Raw genomic sequence first — 22,084 nt, forward strand, 5'->3', positions numbered from 1 at the left:
GCTGATTCTCTCTTAACTGACATTTCAACATTTTTTGCAATTTCGGAAAAGGAACTGATATGTGTTAGTCAAAAAAGATGTTGAGAAAAGAAACAGAGAGGTAGAGTGATGGTACGTGGCTCAGTTTCTTCAGAGTGGAAGGGCTACACGATGAGGTAGGCAGCATCATGGCCAACTTGCATTCAGTGTGAAACTAAATGCAAAAAGGCACATACAGCTAATGAGAACTCAGCGAACAAGTGCAGTGTTTAGAAAATAACAGTTTCTCTCCACTTGAAATGCTAACCACTGAGCTACCGAGTTGGTTATCTTTTCACGCAAGGATCGAAGGTTACGAATTCATGTGGCAAGGATAGCCTGATGGTAAGCATCCTGGTGTCAGCAGGGGCAAACCACGATCGCAACTGCAGGTTGCATGGGGTGCAGAAGGGTTAAGATCCAGAAGGCTGAATGTGTATCAACATACTAACCACTAAGCCAGGATAAGAAAAGACAAAAGTAGCAACAAGCATGCCAGGTGGGAGATCAATAGGCCGCAGGTTCGAGTAAAGAAACGGGCATTTCCAGAGGGCAACGTCTCAAAGAAGTTGGTTTATTTTAAGCCGGACCAGTTGAATTCTGTTACATTTTGGTGGGAAATGGGGAATAAGGAATGATATGTGATCAAAATGTGAGGAAAACATTCCATAAAGTGTGAAATTTTTAATGAAAATTGAAATATAAAAAAAAGGCTCCAAATCCTAGTCAAAGCAAGTGCAACAATGGAAGAAAAGGTCCCATTGTTGTCTTAAATTGTACATACAGTATAGTGTGGCATTATTAGACTGCCAAAAAGGACCAGTAAAATGAAAACTAAAACAAAACAATCTAAAACACTTGTTAACACCTTAACACTTGGAACAGGTGTTTTCAGGTTACCCACCAGGTTAAATCGGTGGTAGCTTTGCTGATTTAACCTGCCTAATAACTCGAGAAAACCTGTTCGAATCATGTTGCCAGGAAAGATACAATTCCTACCTTAACACTTCACAAACACGTGGAAACTGAACATCAGCTATCTGGATACTGAGGCACTGATGCGTCTAGTGGCAAAGTCAATATAAAGCTGTGGGTCTACAGGCTGTTCCATGTATGTTTGACCAAAGGTGATTCCTTCCCTCCACATACAGAATGAACTCTACTGACTTTGGTTCGGTGTGTTTGTTAGGGTAGTATGTGAGCTGTGAGAGAGTGGTTGTGTTTTCTCGCTGGGCTGAAACTCCCACCCGAACTGAGCTGCTTTTGGGAGGAGTACGTTGTATAACTTTCCCAAGTGTTTGTGTTTTCTTGCTTGGCCGAAAATGCCGCCAAAACTGAGTCACTTTTGGGAGGGTTATGTTGTAGCCCTTTACGATGCAAAATTCAGTGTGTCAATGATCAGAAAGCAGTGTAAGAACAAGGGTTGTGACGTTAGTTTGACTTTAATCAAGAATGTGATTGGCAAGTATAAGGATTCCATGGCCCCAGCGTTCGGTTCTCCAACAAAGGGGACAAGAACATGGCCGTGCACACAAGCCACCACCAGTATGTAGGCGAAACTTTGCAGAATGGCCATGCAAGAGAATCCCCTGACCCAGAGACAGATGGCAAATCGTCTAAATGTGTCTTTGGGAACTGTTAACCACACCTTGCACCAACAACTGAATCTTGAAAAGGTGTTCAAGGTTAGCGGTTATAACCTTACTGATGCACACCGACGGGAACACAAGTGTAACGTTCGGAAGCTGTACGAGCGGCATCTGGCAAACCAAAGGTGGCAGTACGTCACTACATTGGTTGAGGAATGCGTGGGTGTATCTTTCAGACTGCTGCAAACCAAGAGCCACCATCAACAGAGACAAAGGTGCGAAGCACTTCACACAATGGGTCCGAGCATGCAAAGAGGCTTTTCCGAAAGGGTTCATGGTGGTTGCTGGCTACTGTCCCCGAAGAAAACTGAAGATTCGCAGGATGAAGAAGAACTGCAAAATCAACTTGCAGTACTACCAGGAGGAGATCCTGAGGCCAATCTACGAGCAGGAGCAACCAGAAATGTACAGAAACGAGATCAACATGGTCCGCATCCATCAAGACAAAGCTTCATCATACACCTCAAGACCGTCCCTCGCATTCTACCAGGATACGGAGGCTACTGGAATACAGGCCATGCTCTTCAACGATAAATCTGTGAAGTCTCCAGACGCAAGTCGAATGGACTTTTGTGGATTTGGACTGCTTAAAAAGGCTTTGGGCAAGAGACGTGTGACAACTGTGAATGGACTCTGGAAAGGAGTGGGACAAGATCCCTCCCGTAGTTCTCCAACGGAGCCTTCTGCAATGGAAACTACATTGCCGGGCCATCATTCGGAACCAGGAGAGACACATCGAGCATTGCTGCACCTGGCGCCATGGATTTTCGTAACTATTTGGTAAGTACATATATATGCGAAACAGCCTCTATAAATGCCGGCAGATGCGCTCCCACCACATGGCATGCTGGCTGCCACTCCCCGGCCAACTCGACCGTGACACACACTGTACAGTCGCCTCAGATAGTATCACTGCCACAGAGAATTGTGGTACTGCTGCATCTAATCTGCATTCTCCCTCTCCTCAATAACATGGGATTGCCCACCCCTTTTGTGAAAATAACATATTGTGATGTGCTTATTACTCACAGCTAAATAATGAAGAACTTTGTATGACTTGCCGGTCAAAACAACAGTTCAGAGATCAAGACTGCCTCCTTCTTCAGGTTGTTGTGTATTCTCAGGCACCAAACATGGTGTCACGTTAAGATTTTGATTTGATTTGAATTTAAAATTTTGGGTGCGTCAGCACTAAGGCTATTTTGCACCCGTCAGATTATACGGGGTCCAGCCCCTTATCGTTACCAGAGGTCGGAAGTAGCGCGCTACTTGTAGCGGCGCTACTGTAGCTAGCTACAAAATTTGTAGCTGTAGCTGTAGCGGCGCTACATTTTATAAATTGTAGCTGTAGCTGTAGCGTCGCTACAAAATTCTTGTAGTTTGTAGCGAAAATCACCTCGCTACCGCTACTTTTCTTGTTGGAGTTTTGAGGTAAATGTTTACGTGGCAACAGTGTTTACCAGAGAAGAAGAAGAAGAAAGGTTGCCATGCAACTGTGTAGCGCGTTAACTTTGTTGTTTGTTCCTAAAGGAAAAAATATAAATACCTTCGTCTTTGGTCTCTCGATCTCATTTGTATTTTGTTTGGGAGGTAGTGGAAGCTCGTGAGCCCGTTAATTTTGTGCGTCGCCTTTGTTTTATAGTACCACGTTATTATTATGAGTGATATCGACAGCGACGATTGTGGAAGCAAACCACGCGAGAAGTTGCCATGGGAAGAATACAATAAGTTTTTTACTTTCAAGAGGACAGGGAAAAATGGAAATTTCATTGTAAGCTGCAATCTTTGCTGCATAGGAAACGAATTGTCGGTGACGAAGACCAGCACATACAATATGAAAATTCACTTACAGGTAAGTGTAAAATTAAAGGATATAATAATAATGAAAGGGGAGGTATAAACTCGGTCACATGTTTCATTACAATTTCTTGAAAGTGTGTAAATGTAGAAATAATGCAATTACATGCCACGTTGTTTACCTGCCAGTTGGTAACCATTAACATTTATCATACGTTTGTACATTTTACACAGTTTTTCTCCTGTGTGCTATTTGGACAGTCTTTCGAACAAAGGCATGTAGTGCTCACCAAAGTCGGTAAGTGGTTGGTTTCATTAAATAGTACTAGATTTTCGACTTCTGTCCAATGTATTACTTTGGAAGGATTAATTGAAACATGCGAAAGTTTCCGAAATAAGTTTTTAAAATTGTGCAGAACGTGCACCTAGTTTTAGTCGAAGAAACCTCCAACTGTGCGCCAATTTTGTACTGGAAAGTAATTTCCAAAGTTTCCGTGCCCATAAAATTGAGGTGTGTGTGTTAACCTCAACTTTGAAACATTCGCCCGTAAATAGCGAGACCCGAATATAAAGTTCGGTATTATCTAACCTTCTTGCTTGGCCGAATCATTTTCTCATGAATAAAGTAATATTTTGGGCCTAATCTGCCGTTTTGCAAATTGTCCAACGTACTGTTATTTCAACCCTTTTGGAAGAGCAAAAAATATTGTAGACGAAATGTTTGTTGCTTGGAATTTTGATCGACGTCTTCAATCGGTTATTTTTTTCCCGCTTAAATAAGAATTTTCAAAGGGATTGCAGAGAATTTCACAGTGCAAAAATACGAGGTTATTTTCACCAACAAATGTAAATACTTGACCATAGCATTGTATTTGGCGCAAGTTTCTTTTGTTGCATTGCGATTTCATCATTCTACGAATGCAATTTTTATATGCTTAGATTTAAGTCTGTTAACACATACTGCGGAGTTTTAGTGATTACTTAAAGATGTGTGCTTTCATAGTTATGTTAGGTGGGCCAGGTTTGGTTTTCTTAGCATTAAAATAAAGTCCCTAAATGCATTCTACTAAACTTCCGATTTACTTCTACTAGTCTACAATACTTAAGTTGCTTCACGATGGAAAATGCATTGTCCGTGGGAAGCACGCATGCTCGCCTAAGGTAATTTTTAAGTGTTTTTTTCAACATTTATAACTTTTACCGAAATCCAAACAAAGGTTCAAATTTTGTGTGATAATGATTGCCAAAATTCTAAGATTAGTCTTACTGCTAGGATAATTTGAAAAAAAACAACAAAAATTCATAAAATAATCTAAACCGTTACCCACATCCATGTTTGATACCCAGTGGAGGTACATTGTAGTTCAGATTTTAAAATGTAGGCCCACTCCCGATTAGCCAAACTGTGCATAAAGTGGACTTAAAATCTCATTGGGCAGTAGTACTTAAGTTACTGCTAAGGAGTTAATTTAAAGTAAAATTGGTGCAACTACTGCTGTCACAAAGTAGTGAGAATAGCAGAAAGTGTTAAGACCAGAAATCACATGATCTGATGTTGGGAAGTATTTACAAATAATTTTAATGCTGGAAGTGACCTGCCTAACCTAACAATGAAAGCACAAGGAATGCAATGCCCCTTTCATACTACATCATGTGACATATTAGCAGTACCAATTCATATTAGAACACCTTGTGATATTTTTCAAACTTCATAGTGTGAAGAAAAATTACTTGTCCATACGAAAATAAATGCACGCCGACATAAGTTTCTTACACATCAACAATTAAGGAATGCACACATACATGTAGTAGGCCAGGTTGGAGATCATACACATGAGAATTTAAATTCTGGTGAAAATAGCTTCAAAGCTAGCTTCACCACCTGGTGAAAATAGTTACTCCATAAAAAAAAATGTATTGAGAGCAATTGAACATAACTGCATAACCTCATAAGAATCACTTCCTTGTAGTTGATATTCTTCCTGCCCCTCCAATAAATATCTCTCAGGGCAGAATAACTTTTTTGTAGTGAAAATGTTGAGACTGTGAGTAAAGTGTACAGATAGGTATCAGAGTAGCCATAGCCTGGAATGATGTTGAAGTGACATTTTCTCATTATCTGATTTCACAAACTTGGAGACATTTGCATTACTTTATGAATCTGGGGTCCTGGATTTTCAATTCGTGGAATAAGGTGTTTTGACAAGTTATGAAAGAGTAGAGCTGTAGAAGGTATGAATCAAAATTCTTGACCCTCGTCCCCCCCCTCCCCACAAGGGTTGGAAATGAATAAAAAATTATTAGTTATTATTCTTATTCACAGCTTTCATTCTTTCTAGTGTAATTAAACACTTATTTTAAAATTTAACATACTGCTTTGATATGGAATTCATAGCTAGACAAAAAATGAAACTGACTAATCAGTTTCTTCAGTGCATTCTTCAAATTTCAGTTCCGTTATTAAATGGAATGTGTGCACATTCATAGAGCTAGAATATATCCATACAGATATCCTCTAGTGTTCAAACCCAGTAAAACTTGACGTTAACGTAAAAACAAACATAACGTTTATGTTACCACTTTGCCATTGGGTAAGCACTAAGGCTGAGCCAATATCACTTGGATGCTTGGGAATTGGAATGATAAAAGCTTTTTCAAATATTGATTGATATCAGAAATTATACTGCTCTAGAATTATTTGCATAAATTTACCAAAGTTTTTGCTTTAAAATATTCATGAATATTTTATGTTATGCTAATACAAAATTCAATGTTTTTGCACATAAATCGGGCACAACTTCCAATTTTGCATAATTCCCAGGATAATTAGCCTCTGCGAAAGTGTTTTGTGCCATTTATGTGGATCCTGCATACAATCAAACAACAAAAAAGTATCTGCCAGTATTGATAAATAGAAAAGATGCTTTCTGATACAGATACCACTTGTATCAGCTCAGCCCTAGTAGGCACACACATGAGGCAAAAACAAATTAATTCCTAGAAGCAATACCCAATGTCTTCTCTCATGACATGCTATTCACATTAAGGGAAGTGTTTTCCCACAAACACTAGGGACCAAAATTGTATATATTGTTTCCATTGCAGAATTATTTATCTCAAGACAACTTCATGTCTTTAGTTTCTGAGGTAACATGGGAGAAAGTTGCCATGGAATTCCACAGTATTTATTCATGACAGTCTCGGCAACTTTTATTCTTATTAGAACCTTATAAATGGTCCCGTGGCATTTTACTGTATGGTAACATGTGTAAGATTTCCTGTGATTATTTTAAATCCCAAGTATTTTGTAAGAAGTTCAAAATTTCAGAGATTAAATCTTGTTACTGTATCACTGCACTTTCATTTGTGCACCTATAGTCATAATATTTCTTTCTTTAGAGAAAACATGAGCAGAAGTTGGGAGAGTTGAATAAATCCATCGAATCAAGCAGAAAGAGAAAAAGAGAGATCTGCGATAGCAACCAACGGCAGAAGCAGTTAAAATTAAGCAGCCTCAAAGATGGAAGATTCTCTTTTTCAGGTGAGTTATTTGTGAGAGCATATTGATGTTTGGGATTTCTATTTTGGTTTTCATCGTTCTTATACCACTCATGAGTGAACTGTGACTGTGATGAATGGAGAGAATGAAAGAGACAGTCACATCCATACTTTACCCACGATCCAAACCAATTGATGAAGGACAGTGGCTACTCACCGGAAATTCTGGGAATTATGCATGAATATTTTGTTCCGGGAAGTATGTGGAATTTTGGATTCATTGGAATCGCACACTCTTCATATTGTTAATATTTTTATTGAGGGGCGGTAGTATGTAAGTTTGGAATAGAGAAAACCTCTGCTTGCATCCTTGAATTTTTGGAAGGTTTGCCTTGAAAACTGCGAATTATACTTGAATTTTTTCATGGTCTTAGAGTGGCCACCCTGTGAAGTAGCATGCTAATGCTAGCAAATCCACCATAGGGACTGGCAATTTCATAATTTTTATTGTACAATTCTTTTGTCTTCAACCATGGGCAGTGCGAGGGGGTGCTTGCGTGCCCCTTAATTTTCTTCCGCATCCCCTACGTTTAACTGAAAACCCTAACTGTTAGAGTGTATATTATGTCATGTCACATTGAGCACCGAATGTCAGGTACTGAATGAAGTAAGACCGTTATTATTGTATGCAATGGACAAGCACGTAAAGAGATGCAGCGGCAGCCTCTATAAAGATCAGCGGCAGATTTTTTTCTTCAGTCAGCATTGTTGTTATGATTGTTTTCTTCCTTTCTTTCATTAAGTGCTCTGTATGCGGTTTTCAATAATCGCCTATAGCAGAGATTCCCAAACTTTTTTTGTTTCACGGCACCCTTAGTGTTTCAAGATTTTTCCGAGGTGCCAAAGTCAGAATGTAGGCCTATCTAACACTTGGCAACGCTCAGTTAGTGTGGTTAGGTTGCTTGCCTCAAGTTAAAAAAATAAACACATATATCAAATTCAGAAATATATTACACATAATAAAAAGTACTAAATAAGCACATATATTGGAGTGTCATTTCAGTAAAATAGAACATTTCGCGGTGCGCCTGTAAACCATCCAGTGTGCTGCAGTGAACTGTTTGGTAACCACTGCCTATGAGCTTGGTGTGAGTTATGTTTTTATTTTATTTGTTTCTTTATTGTTGATAAATGGTTTATTTTTGTTCTTGTTCTTCCTCTTACTGGAGCAAAAATTGCAGCTGCTTTCAAATTATCAGGAAATTATTTAAGCAAGTTGTAATGTGAAGGGTAGTTTTCTTGTTAATACATTCTATGTATTTGTTCCACATTACATGTCTAGTAAACGTACCATTTCAGGCTTTTTCAGAAACTCTTACGAAGAGGCCCAATGTTCACGAAAAAATTTTGGAATAAGTTATTGGGGGTGGAATTTTATCCTGAAGTGGCAGACGGAAGGTACAATGTACTATGAAATCGTATTTTGTAACTCCACTGGTTACATTAAAAAGGTTCAAGAATTGTGTTTTTAAAGGTCAGGATAATTTCATTTTGTATTTCACTACATAGTTCAATGAGACTGCAACGTGTATCTGAATGTTTACACTGTATGACAAATTTCTTGGAGTATAAGTATCATCATGGACGTCCAGGGGAGTTCAAGCTGGGGGGAGGGGGGCACAGCTTCTCGTGAAAATGGATGTCAATCTAAAGATATATAATTTCATTTCAGTCAGTAATTTATGTTAATCAGTGGAGGCGATTAGGGGTGTAGTTGCCCCCCACTTTTTGCTATTTATGCTAGTTACTATGCTAAACCTTATCTACCAAGAGAAAGTAAACTGTTCTTCTCACACACCCCCCCTTTATTTTTTAAAGATTGCATGCATGTTAGTTGAATACTGATAATTATAATTATATATTGAAACTTTTAATTAATTCTTAATCTTTCATGGCATTAATCAAATTTCATATCCTTTCATTTGTAGGGGAAAACCAAAAGAGTATAGACAATAAGTTGCTTGAGTGGATAGTAGATGGGTTGCATCCATTCTCTGAGGTGGACAGACCATCGTTCAATGACTTATGGCAGTCTTTAACAAAGAAGAAGTTGATGTGCTCTGCGACCTTAAAGAAAAAGTTGGGGGAGCAATATGAAAGAATGGAATCTTCAATGTTAGACGAATTTGAAAAGGTCAGTTTTGTCTCAGCCACAGCAGATTGTTGGACTGCACATCATAGGTCCTTCTTAGGAGTAACCTGCCACTGGTTGGATCCACTGTCTCTAGAGAGGAAATCTGCTGCTCTTGCATGTCGGCGTCTCATAGGAAGCCATACTTACGATGTTTTGGCAAAAGAGCTGCAGGACATATTTATCAGGTACCACATTCATAATAAAGTAGTGGGTGTGGTAACTGATAATGGATCAAACTTTGTGAAAGCCTTCAAGGAGTTTTCTGCAAGTGAGCCGGAGGACAGCCAAGAGTCTGATGTGGTGGAAGAAGAAATTACAGAAATTCTTGCCACAGGAGATTGCACTTTGCCACCACACATTCGCTGTGCAGCACACACTTTACATCTTGTTGCAGTGAAAGATTCAGAAAAGGCTGCATCATCAGATGCAAATTACAAAAGGCTCTTCCGAAGTGCCTTCGCTAAAGCACAGGCATTGTGGAATAAATCCAGGCAGTCTTCCCAGGTTGCTGACATAGTGAAAAAACAGCTTGGTGCATGTCTGATTGTACCAAATGCAACACGGTGGAATTCAGTGCATTCTGCTGTATCGGCACTATGTCAGCATTTTACAAAGCATGAGGAGAAAGTGCATGCAATTTCTGATGCAGTTGGCCTGTGCAGATTTTCTCCACATGAGATTGAATTTTTGAAGGTAGGTCCGATATGATAAAATTACTTATGTAGTTGGCACTCATTTCATACTCTTAACTTATTCAGTCATTGCAAGCTGTACTTACAAACTGCTATAATATTCTTAATTTTTGCCTTCAATTATTATAGTGTACTTTTTAAGATTCCAAAGTGCAGAATTTGCATAATATTTTTCTCATAAATTTTAAGTGATGCATACACTTATGTGCTGGAATCAGAAGAAATTATTAACATACATTTTTATTGTGGAGATTAGAAACTGTTTGCTGTGTTTTTCCAAAATGGATTTCCTTTGAATGATATGCTACATTTAAAGTACATGAAGGAATCATACTTATGAATTGTTTTTAATATTTTCACCATTGTTTATTGCTATAACAAACATTATATTTACAAATGAATAAATTAATTCCTACAATGTTTTAAAGTAACGTACATTTTATTTTTGAAGGAATATGCTGAGGTTACACAACCACTAGCCAAAGCAATTGACATTCTCCAGGGAGACAAGAAGGTGTCCATTGGATATCTCCTTCCCACACTCCACCAACTTCTCCGGATACTTGGTTTGAAATTGGATTCTGGGGATGTAGCACATTGTGATGCCCTTGCCAGAGCTATTGTTGATGGTGTGAAGCAACGGTTTGCAGGCATTTTATGGGATAAGGATACAGTGCTAGCTGCTTGTTTCCATCCAAGGTAAGAAGTTATCTGGAATTAATTCACTGCAGTGTCTTTTATATCTTGATTATTCACATGAAAGATGCATGATGTTTTACTTTACATAACAAAACATCAACATTGTTAACTTCTCTTATAAGATAACAATTACGTGCTTTCATATGTGCACAAATCAGAATATAGTTGCTTTATTTGATGTTCAAAATAATTTGTTGGCAACCTGTATTTTATTTAGTGCATGCCAATGTTAAACTTGTCTTTGGTTGAGAGGCGGATATCTAGTCTTGGCCAATAATACCTTGTTATGTGAAGTATACATTTCAGCTGTTTCTTTTCACTATTTTTTTTTAACATTTGTCTCATACTCATTTGTTTTTGTAAATATATTATTTTATGCAGTTTCTCAATAGCCTAAGAGGTTTTCTTTTATAGTTTCCAGAACTTGATAACATGGTTGTTTATTATTTTTTTCAGTGTTCAAATGTAAACCAGCTGTCTTCCATGGTGCAGTAGTAGTTATCAAAGCATACTATGATACCCAGGAGTCTTGGGTTCAAAGCCCAGCCTGGGATTGTGTGTTTTTTGTGATTGTCCATTCATCAATTTCACCCATCCTCATCTTTGCGATTGCGATTAGCTCTCTCCCTCTCTCAATATGTCATTTATTGTCTCACTTATTTTGTCCCATGCTGTACTTTTCAAATATCTCCCTCTCATATTCAAAATAAACCAAATCAATTAGTTCAATGTAAACCTGCAATAAACTTGAAATTGTTGCCCCAAAGTGGACATCAAAGATTTGTTTGTTTTTTTGTCTTCAGTGTAGTTAACCAATACCCTGATATAGCACTGTTATTGTATTTCAGATTCAAATTGTCATGGCTTGAATCGGAAAAAAAGAGTGAGGCACGCAGATGGATGGAGAAAGCTGTATCTCATGATACGAAGGAAAGTTCAGCTTGTCAGAATGAAGAGAAGCAGCTAGACGATTTTGAAGATTTTTTCAAGTTTGAGCAAACGCAATCTGAAACAGAACTACAAGAACTGTGCAGATTTCTAAAGGATGGTCCCAAACCTGTGGAGACACTGCACAGTTACAGTAGCAAGTTCAAAGAAATTTTCATAAAATTGAACACTGTTATGCCGTCAAGTGGAGCTGTTGAGCGTTTGTTTAGTGTTGGCGGAAACTTGTTTTCTAGCAGAAGGACACGGCTGACCGACCAGAACTTCGAAATGCAGCTGTTGCTAAAGTTCAACAGACAGTTGAATTTGGTTTAAAAAACTTGTATTGGACAAACCAAACATGCATGTTATACACAGTTAATAAAGTGGTTTGTACATTCGCAATAGGACTTTCAATAGTGTTATAAAATTAATATCTTGTCTCATACCAAAAGTTTGTCAGCAACTAGCTTCAGGACAGGTTTTCCTTAAAACTTTATTTTTTTTCCCCAAATATCTATTGTGAAAGTTTAGTATATAGAACAGTAATACAGAATCATTAACTTGAGTGTTGATATAGAATGCAATGAGTGAGGGTGCAGCCCAATAGGTAGAGAGAAAAAAGTGGACAATAATGCTTAGTTGTGCTGAAGGCTAGTATCAAGATAAGGACATCTAGATGATAGATGTAATGATAGTACAGATAATGTATGTATGCACACTTTAGTTATTTGATATCTGGATACATTGACAAATAAGTATGTAGAGGATGTATAATCAAGTACTGTATTTGGATATTATACATCCAGGTGTATAGTTTACCAAGTACCTGAATAATTTTATTATCTATATATTAGGGCTAAGCCAATACTACTTCGAATCAATATCAGTGCCAACATACATCATAATGGCGATACTTGAAAAGATGTAATAATTCAAAGTAGGTCAGAATGTGTAATATTTTTTATGATACTGCCCCAGTGGAACTAGGCTATTGTCTTGAATATTGATTTTCACGCAAGATGATCGTTTGATCACCTCATTCATTTTACTCCCAATGTGTCTGGATATTTACCCTCTGCAGATTCTGGAAAAAGTATGTCAGCATCTATGATACCATTCAATGCATGGGACTCTGTATCAGTTCATTCCTACTATACATTCATGGTGCCGAAATGCTGTCAGGTAATCCAATGACTATACAAAGGTACCTAGACATCCAAATTGAGGATATTGGATTTCCACTATTCAAATTGCTAAAGATTTATTTATTAATTAAATGATTGATGTGTAGGAAATTTAGATATTGCTTGTCATAGTTCTCTGGGTTCATGCTCCTGATAATTCTCTTAGGAGTTTATGAAAAGATGCAATTGAAACTTTTTGTTCAAAATCTTTCCTTCATAATTTTTTCATTAAAAAATTAATTGTTGCCACCAAAAATGTTAAAACAAGTCAGATGGTAACTCAAAAAATATATCAATTGACTGGTATTGTGATAACTGCCTATTATCTAACTAACAGCTGGGAAGTTTCAAATATCTTCATGACTTGTTTTTTGTTCATGCAGAAGTAGCGAAAAAGTAGCGAAGTAGCGAGTAGCGCACAGGAGTAGCGTAGCGAGCTACTTTTAGGTAAATGTAGCTGTAGCTGTAGCGAAGCTACATTTTGGAAAAGTAGCTGTAGCTGTAGCGAAGCTACTTTTAAAATGTAGCGTTCCAATCACTGATCGTTACACAGAACAACTCTAACGTTGTATAACTAAAATTATAAAATATTAAAATCTTCTGACTTTCGTTAAAAGCTGAGGCTGTAAAGGAACACTCAGCACAAATAAGGACAAAACACAGGACAACACGAACAAAATTATACTGGCCATGGGGCCAGTCGCCAGAGCTTCGTTAGTCTGCAGTCCAGGGTGTACTACGTGGAAGTGAGGTTGACTATTGGGTGCACTACGTGGAAGGAGCACCCCTTACACCCCTGGTGTCACGTTAAGAAAGTGTTAGTTGAAGATACAGGTTAAAGGTTATGGTAAAAAACACTTATTGAAAAACCCACATTGTAGCTATAAAAGCCGTTATTCTGTCCACACACAAATCTAAAACCGCGCATATCAAAATCTAAAACCTTATACGAGAAAGAGGAATTTATTATTGCCACCTAAAGGATTGTAGGGGGTTAGACGAAAAAGAGGACAAAAGGATTGTAGGGGAATTAGACGAAAAAGAGGACAAGACTACGGTTAGGCAAAAAGTACGCAAAATTATTAATGAACGAATGCATAAAAGCATTAGGGATCAATGCCCATCTAAGGGCACTAATAGGACCCAAAGGGAGGAAAAAGGCAATAAACTCAGGGAGTGTTTGCATAAAGTGAAAAAATGGGCCAAAAACAACAGTTTGTATTTAATTAGGTCTGATAAGGAAAATAAAATGGTGATAATCGAAAAAGAGGAATATCACAACAAATTGGAGGATAGTTTTAGGAATAATGATTACGAAGAAATTAAAGGGAATCCTACCAATAAGATTAAGAATAAGGTCAAAAAAGGCATTGAAACCAGAATCACTCTGGGTAGCGTGGAGAAAAAGAAACTCTTTAAGGGCGTTAAGGAAAGGAATATTCACACCGCTTTCGACATACTAAAGACACTTATAACACCATTAAGCCTTGTTTCCATTATTATGAAAAAATATAAATATGCTGACCAAGGCAGTAATTTATTTTATTAAAAACATAAACTAAACGTAACGTTTCAACCTTCTAGCAAGGTCTTCATCAGACTCTGTATCAAGTACAAAAGTAACAAGATACCAAAAACAGGGCATTATATACACAAAACATTACTCCCTCCAGACTAATAGAAAGTTGTTTGGAACTTTCTCGCAGGTGGCTTTCACTATACTTTCACCTAAAAGGCGAAAAATATAAACTTTCATATAGAATGTGGATTGGGCTTTATATATCACGCTCTTTTTCCTTCATTTTCTTCCTTCTCCTCTCCTCTTTCTCTCTTGTCCTTTCCACTCTTTCTAACACTTTCTTCCATTCTTTGTTTAACTTCAGTCCCCCATTCCAGTTCATTGTGTCTTCTTCACCTTGCTTCTCTATTTCCTTGGCTTCCTTCCATTTTCTCACTAGCATTCTCTTCTCCCTTCCTATCTGCTTAGCCTCATCCCACTCTATGTCATGTCCTGTTTCTCTCGTGTGTTTAAATATCGCATTTCTCTCTCTCTTAAGTCGTACATCATCCCTATGTTGTTTCAACCTATCTTTCAGTCTCTTTTTCGTTTCTCCTATGTACACACTCTGACATTCTTTACATTTTACTTCGTAGATAATCCCTTCCTCTTCCTCTTCTCTGTTTTCCTTTTTCTTGTTTGCATTCTTTGCTATTCCTAAGATACAAACAAGAAAAAGGAAAACAGAGAAGAGGAAGAGGAAGGGATTATCTACGAAGTAAAATGTAAAGAATGTCAGAGTGTGTACATAGGAGAAACGAAAAAGAGACTGAAAGATAGGTTGAAACAACATAGGGATGATGTACGACTTAAGAGAGAGAGAAATGCGATATTTAAACACACGAGAGAAACAGGACATGACATAGAGTGGGATGAGGCTAAGCAGATAGGAAGGGAGAAGAGAATGCTAGTGAGAAAATGGAAGGAAGCCAAGGAAATAGAGAAGCAAGGTGAAGAAGACACAATGAACTGGAATGGGGGACTGAAGTTAAACAAAGAATGGAAGAAAGTGTTAGAAAGAGTGGAAAGGACAAGAGAGAAAGAGGAGAGGAGAAGGAAGAAAATGAAGGAAAAAGAGCGTGATATATAAAGCCCAATCCACATTCTATATGAAAGTTTATATTTTTCGCCTTTTAGGTGAAAGTATAGTGAAAGCCACCTGCGAGAAAGTTCCAAACAACTTTCTATTAGTCTGGAGGGAGTAATGTTTTGTGTATATAATGCCCTGTTTTTGGTATCTTGTTACTTTTGTACTTGATACAGAGTCTGATGAAGACCTTGCTAGAAGGTTGAAACGTTACGTTTAGTTTATGTTTTTAATAAAATAAATTACTGCCTTGGTCAGCATATTTATATTTTTTCATACTAAAGACATATAAGTGAGGGTACCACTTACGTCCATTATCTCCATGTACGAACACCCAGGCTACGGTCTAGCCAAGGAATTGATTAAGAGAATGGGGAAAATTAACGGAGATACCCAATTTAGTGATAAAAACTCCGTTAAGGTTAAATAGTCCATTGAAAAATTTGATATTGGAGAAACGGACACAATCAGTAGCTTTGACGTAATTCATTTGTATCCCAGCGTACCCCGGGAAAAAGCCACGGACTGCTTCCAAAGATGGTTGTTAGATAACGGCGTTGAAATTTTGGTGGCATGGGAGTATGTCAGGTGGTTTTTCCTGGTCACAGGATATAATTACTTTCATGTTAATGACAAAATCTTCCAACAAAAAGAAGGGTTGGCTATGGGCAACCCTATTTCAGGCCTTGTAGCCAATATCTTTATGCACTACGTTGAAAAAAACACTTTAGAACAAGTAGGGGAGAGGTTGAAGTATTATGGGAGATATGTCGACAACATCCTCATCATTGGGGAGAAAAAGGAAACTCGACAAAGTTTTTACCGAACTAGGAAAAGAAGACACTAGGATCGCCTTTATCAGGGAAAACCTAGGTGACAGGAAGATAAATTTTCTAGACCTATGCATTACCAAAACTGACCAAGGGGTTGTAACCGGGGTTTATCATAAACCGTTGGCAGGCAACTTATACCTCCACAAGAAATCTGAACATTCTAATAGGATAAAGTCAAATGTTTACCTTAATTTTTTCATTCGAGCTGAAAGATTATGTAATGACGAAAAAAAAGAAGAAGCATGGATAAAGAGGGCGGGTATAAAAAATGGGTATACAATACTGGATATGGAAAAGGCAGCCAGGAAAGCGAAGAAAATAATAAGGAGGGAACGCTCTTATAGCGTTAAAGAGAAAGAGAGAGATGAAACTGGGGTAGGAAAGTGCACAAATGAAACCTATTTTGTCGGAATCCCCTATTGTAAAGGTGTCTCCAAAAGAACTGAATAAACAGTGCGAGGGTATGGTGTAAAATGCGGGATGAAAGCCCCTCGGAGCATTGAAAAGCATTTCACCGGATATAAAAAAGGGAGGGGGAAAATCGGCAACATACACTGGATGGGCAAAAGGGAGTTAATAGGATTAGATGCGAATGTGGGAAGGAATACGTGGCACAGACGGGAAGGAGCATGCGCATCAGGTGGGGTGAACACAACAAGGATATTAAGGAGGGGATACCCAAAACAGACTATCAGAGCACATATTAGTTAGCGGGCATAAGATCGCAACAAGTTATCAGGAAAGTGAACAACACATTGGATAGGAATGTTTATGAAAGTCTATATATATGTACGGATAATTGGAATAAACTTAATAGAGACGACGGCAATTTGGAAGATGGATGGATTGTATTTTTTAAAAAATGGGATAAAGCTGTAAATAATGACGCCAACTTGGGTTTCCATGTTACGTCCGACGTCAGGAGAACCGCTGAGGCAGAAATCGAGTTCACCTTGGACTGGTGATGCACGGGTTTCATGAGGGGAAAACTAAGGAGGGGAAGTTTGCTTCCTTCTCCGTGTTTAGCATACGCTGCACAATCGCTTCTCCCAAGCACTTGCCGGGTGGCTTCTAAAGCCACTTTGGACATTTCTTTTATGAGGTTTTAGATTTTGATGTGCATGGTTTTAGATTTGTGTGTGGACAGAATAACTGCTTTTATAGCTACAATATTGGTTCTTCAATAAGTGTTTTTTACCATTACCTTTAACCTGTATCCTCAACTATCACTTTCTTAACGTGACACCATGTTTGGTGCCTAAGAATACACATCAACCTGAAGAAAGAGGCAGTCTTGACCTCTGAAACGTTGTTTTGATTAGCAAATCATACTCACACACGTAAGTAATTGATGTTAGACCCTTTTGTGAGCAGGTATTTGTCCTTGAACCCTCCCACTAGCCAATGATTTGTGAAAGTCTTCAGTTTTCAGTTGTGATTAGTCGAGGTACGTTGTTCGCATTGTCGAAGCGTTTAGAAGGTGAAGATGAGATTGGTGGTGAAGTGTAAAAGAGGCTGTTCCAACAACTTTCTGGTCCCGTGGCAGAGTGGTTAGCACATCGTGTTATGATGCCAGGCATCCTGGGTTCAAATCCTGGCCTGGGCATGGATGTTTGTGAGTGTCGATTCATCAATTTCATCACTTATCCCCATCTTCACAATTAGCCAAAAGTGGCACAAAAGGTGAAGTAAAATAAAGCAAATCAATCTATCAATGTTCCAAAATTGTTCTAACCACTTCTGAAGCTTTCACAATGGTTGAAAATTTAAGAATCTCAAGCAAATGTTAATGATGACTTGTTCATGCAAAAATGAAATTGAAGATTCTGTGAAGCACATAAAAATAAAGAAACAAAATCATTAACTTCTTTAAGTGAGAACAGGTAACTAATTTGCTACACAGATATATGATTTTGTGTGTTAATACAGTGTACTTACTTAAATATGTTTTCCATTTACTGGTAGCTTAATTACTATTGTGAGAGGAATTGTTTTTTGCTTGCACTGTAACACCACGCACAACATGCAGCAATTCTTGCGGTAAGGTCCACTGTATGTTTATTATTTTTGTTTATGCTGTGGTACAGTAGTTTTGTTTTCTTGATTTTATTTAATAATGTATGGTTTTGTTAATTCAAATTTTGGATAATTCGAATTTTTTTGTGTCTTGGAGGTTGAATTAAAAAATAATGTACTTATAAAAATCTGGAACATTTATTGCATAAATTCAAGTTATGTTTCTGAAAATTGCACAATAAAATTACTTTGAATTATCTAGCATATTTATTTCCTGTCCATAAACACATTTCAAATACTGTGTTGCACACAATTTCATTGTGTAAACTGATGCTTACCTGTTAACTTGATATTCCAGATGTTCTTCTGTGTTGTTGTTTGTATGTGACATGTCAGACCCAACTGACAAGTTTCCTTCCATTCCAACATCTAAATTATTTTCTTCTGCTGTGAACGGCATTTCCAATTTTATTACATGCTTGGAATCAACTGGAAGTCCAACTTCACTGTGATAATATGTGTCTAATTCTACTGGTTCACTTTTTACCCAGATTTCCTTCTTGTAGATTTCATTTTTCACTTCTAGTGAAGGTAAGCACCCTGCATATACGTAGCAATGTTTCATGTCTGAGTCTTCCACTCTATTGCTATCTGACACCTGGCATTCCAATTTTAACTTACTGCAGCTCACACTCACACTGGAAAGATAGGTAAGCCAACTGTTAATTCGTTTCAATGAATATTTATCGAGTATGATCCAGAATTTAAACTTAAATGAGATAATATTCAAACGACACTTAATACTGAAGAATGACATTAATTTTTAAGGTTAATAATAAAATTCAGGAATACATGATTTATAAAATGATAAGACACAAATATAGGTCAATTTCTTAGAATCACACACTATTTTGCACAGACCACAAAAAACATTTCCACTTTATATCGTTTGATTTGGGTTCAACTTATTATTACTACAGTGTATTTTAAAAGTTGCACAATCCTAACTTTGAAATCATGAATACTTAGGGAAATATTCACACACAGTTCTCTGCATTATGAAGCCTAATCTTTTGACATATTGTTTTTGTAAACTATTACCAATGTATTCTATGGTACTAAACTTAAAATAATAAATTCCCTCAAAAATGGCAAAAAAACATGTATTCATCACATGCCGTGGGGATAGTTTGAAGCAAAAGAAATGAAAATGTGTCACATTATATTATTTAGCTCAGTTGCAAAAAAATGAGACTGACTGAGTGCATGAAAAAGCGACTGTTGTACACATAACTAGTGACTTTAGTCTGTTGCTAAGTTAAGGTACAAATTTTGCCCACGAGTTGGTATCATGGAGCAGATGGTGTTGTAACATGGACAAGTGGAGTGCTTTCATGCTGTTGTGTCATCATGGGATGTGACTCAATGATAATAGTGGACAACCTGGTTCTTGTGAAAAGAGGATGTGAATTGGTTACGAGCAGTATGTGGAAATGATGGTCCTAGCAAAGCAGCTGTGTTATGTTTGGTGCAGGAACTCAAGGATGGGAGGGAGAGTGAACCAAGGAAGTCAGCCATGACACCCATGAACATCCTGATTCTCTGTCATCATTGGAATGGCTCCCACATGGCAAAAAGATCAAAAGTGACAGGTACTGTGAACAGATCCATCAAATTCAGCAAACACAACTACGGAAATGGACCAAACATGTGTTTCTTTACACGATAATGCCCCATATGTCTGCACAAACAGGAACTTGGGTGCACTGTCCTTAAACATCCACCATACTGACTAGAGCTTGCACCCCTCTGATTATGCCTTGTTTGACAGCAAGGTATAGCCAATATCCAGCCAGAAATTCACCGATGCAGAGTCCTTACAGGATGTTGACTGCTCCTGGTGTTATCTCAAAAAGAAGAAGAAAAAAACTGGTTCAGTTGGGCACTGACGAAGTTTCCAGACAGACAGAATTGATGTATTGGGGCAGGTGAAAAAATTGTCCAGCATGCCTAAAAGACTCAAGTTTTTGCTATGGGATCTTCATGTTGAAATCAGGTGAGTCTCATTATTTTCTTATTGACCCCAGTATCCTTGTAACTTTGAAAAAATATTAAAGTAGGAGTTTTCATTCTTATAATTAGAATATATTAGATAGAAAATTATAGTTTACCTTGGACCTGACTCAGGTAGATAATTTTCACTTCCATCCACAGGTAAGCAAACTTCTTCAATTGGTTCCTTTTTCAAAGTCTTGATCTTTTCAAGGAAACTAGTTTCTGAAAGTTTCCCCTCGTTTTCATCCATATCCTTTTCTTAAAATTGATCAAAATTATAATTAGTTTAGAAAAATTATTTTCATGCCAAATATTACTTTAGCTTCATGTTTCTTGAAATTCAAACAAAGTAAAAGAGGAAAGAGGAAATATCCACCAGACAAAGGATAATTTCAAATTTTTGCAGTCCCATCTTCAGATGTAGAAACAAAGCAAGGAGAACAAAGTGACAGTGTGACCTGTAGGGTTGCCAAGTCCAGAAACAAAGTTGTAGCCGATGCCAAAAAACCATGGTTCTCTGGGCATGCTTGTCGAAGACTGATTGGGGGAAGGAGCGAATGATCGCTACCCGGAAGCGATACCTAATAATTTGTGTGCAAGCCTTCCAGAAAAGGTTGAACCATCATGCCAAATTTCAGATCTAAGGCTCTGAAATAGCCCGAGAGAATCTTCATCATTCATCACCAGCAAAACTTCAAGTAATTAATGATGTATGTGGTATCATTTATGATGCCATTGTCAACTCTGCATGTGCGAGTTACTTGTTTTGTTTAGTGTTGTGTGTAAGAAGTAACTGCTTTTTAATGTTGTAATGTGGTCAAGAATAGGAAATGTATGGTAAAACAACTTGAATGTGTTTGTTATGTTGTAGTGCAGGCCTATACAATATAGGATTACTGTATTGGTTGTTTAGTTATCACATATTAGTTGTTGAAATTTGGCAACACTGATGTGGTCAATGACCCACCTGAGTCTCGTTATCTTCTGGTATTGCACTAATACAGATGAAGAATATTTGCAAAGATGAAAGTGTAAAATTGTTCCACTATTTCTGAAATCAACGAATTGGGGTGTGATGTTTGATGCCAAAGTAATTCTGTATTCTTGTTAGGTTAGGATAACTAAGTTTTATGCTCATACAGAGGTTGTTCAGCGTATATTTGACCAAACGCGATTCCTCCCCCCTGCACTCAGAATGAACTCACCCAACCTTGGTCAGGCATGTTTGTCAGTGTAGTATGTGAGCTGTAAAAGAGTGGTTGTGTTTTCTCGCCCAAACTGAGCCGCTTTTTGGGAGGAGTGAGTTGTATAACTTTCCAAGTGTTTGCATTTTCTCGCTTGGCCGAAAATTCTGCCAAAACAGTTGCTTTTGGGAAGGTTATGTTGTAGCCTTTTATGACGCAAAGTTCAGTGTGTCAATGATCAGGAAGTAGTGAAAGAGCAAGAATTGTGACGTTAGTTTGACTTTATTCAAGAATGTGATCGGCAAGTATAAGGATTGCATGGCCCCACAGTTCGGTTCTCCAACAAAGGGGACGAGAACACGTCCGTGCACTGATAGATTTCATGCTCATAGTAATTTTACATTATTTTTCGAATTTGTATGTTTTTGTGCATGTAGAACGAGATTTTTTTTTTAAAAAAAAAAAGTTGTTCGTATTACAAGGAATTTGACATATTCTTGTTCCACTTCAAGGCTAAATATCTTGCATATTTGTGGTTTCCTTGTCTCGAAATAAATCTCAGGCTTTGTAAAACATCAAAATCTGTGGATTAGAAACAAGAAAAGTCAAAATTTTCGATTGTGCACAGTTGGTCACTAGCCACACTCTATTTAATATGCAATACTACGGACAAACAATCGAAATCAATGTTAA

The 22,084-nt window shown here is 37.6% G+C and overlaps 2 protein-coding genes across 2 annotated transcripts in view; one reads left to right on the plus strand and one right to left on the minus strand.

Annotated features, from left to right (window-relative positions):
• The window catches only part of LOC145988555 (uncharacterized), a 30,672-nt gene that overhangs the window by 3,183 nt on the left and 5,405 nt on the right, over window positions 1–22,084 (minus strand). Inside the window, exons 2-3 of the mRNA XM_083123488.1 lie at window positions 20,324–20,465; window positions 18,491–18,850 (exon numbers count right to left, since the gene is read on the minus strand). Of these exons, the coding sequence (XP_082979614.1) occupies window positions 18,491–18,850; window positions 20,324–20,457 (494 nt within the window). The 5' untranslated portion in view covers window positions 20,458–20,465. The remainder of the gene's footprint in view (window positions 1–18,490; window positions 18,851–20,323; window positions 20,466–22,084) is intronic.
• LOC145988554 (uncharacterized) lies at window positions 3,072–12,098 on the plus strand. The gene is made up of 5 exons (XM_083123487.1): window positions 3,072–3,519; window positions 6,864–7,005; window positions 8,951–9,849; window positions 10,300–10,547; window positions 11,396–12,098. The coding sequence occupies exons 1-5, from the start codon at window positions 3,325–3,327 to the stop codon at window positions 11,805–11,807; spliced, it is 1,896 nt and encodes a 631-aa protein (XP_082979613.1). The 5' UTR covers window positions 3,072–3,324; the 3' UTR covers window positions 11,808–12,098.

The sequence above is a fragment of the Lepisma saccharinum genome, chromosome 6, assembly GCF_977018435.1.
Source record: "Lepisma saccharinum chromosome 6, izLepSacc3.1, whole genome shotgun sequence".
Lineage (NCBI taxonomy): Eukaryota > Metazoa > Arthropoda > Insecta > Zygentoma > Lepismatidae > Lepisma > Lepisma saccharinum.

What these genes read in the sequence shown, in the direction of transcription:
- LOC145988554 (XM_083123487.1), top strand. Translation starts at nt 3,325, where the DNA reads ATGAGTGATATCGACAGCGACGATTGTGGAAGCAAACCACGCGAGAAG. An exon ending in TGGAAGATTCTCTTTTTCAG is followed by an intron (nt 7,006 to 8,950) that starts GTGAGTTATTTG and finishes TTTCATTTGTAG; the next exon opens with GGGAAAACCAAAAGAGTATA. An exon ending in GCTGCTTGTTTCCATCCAAG is followed by an intron (nt 10,548 to 11,395) that starts GTAAGAAGTTAT and finishes ATTGTATTTCAG; the next exon opens with ATTCAAATTGTCATGGCTTG.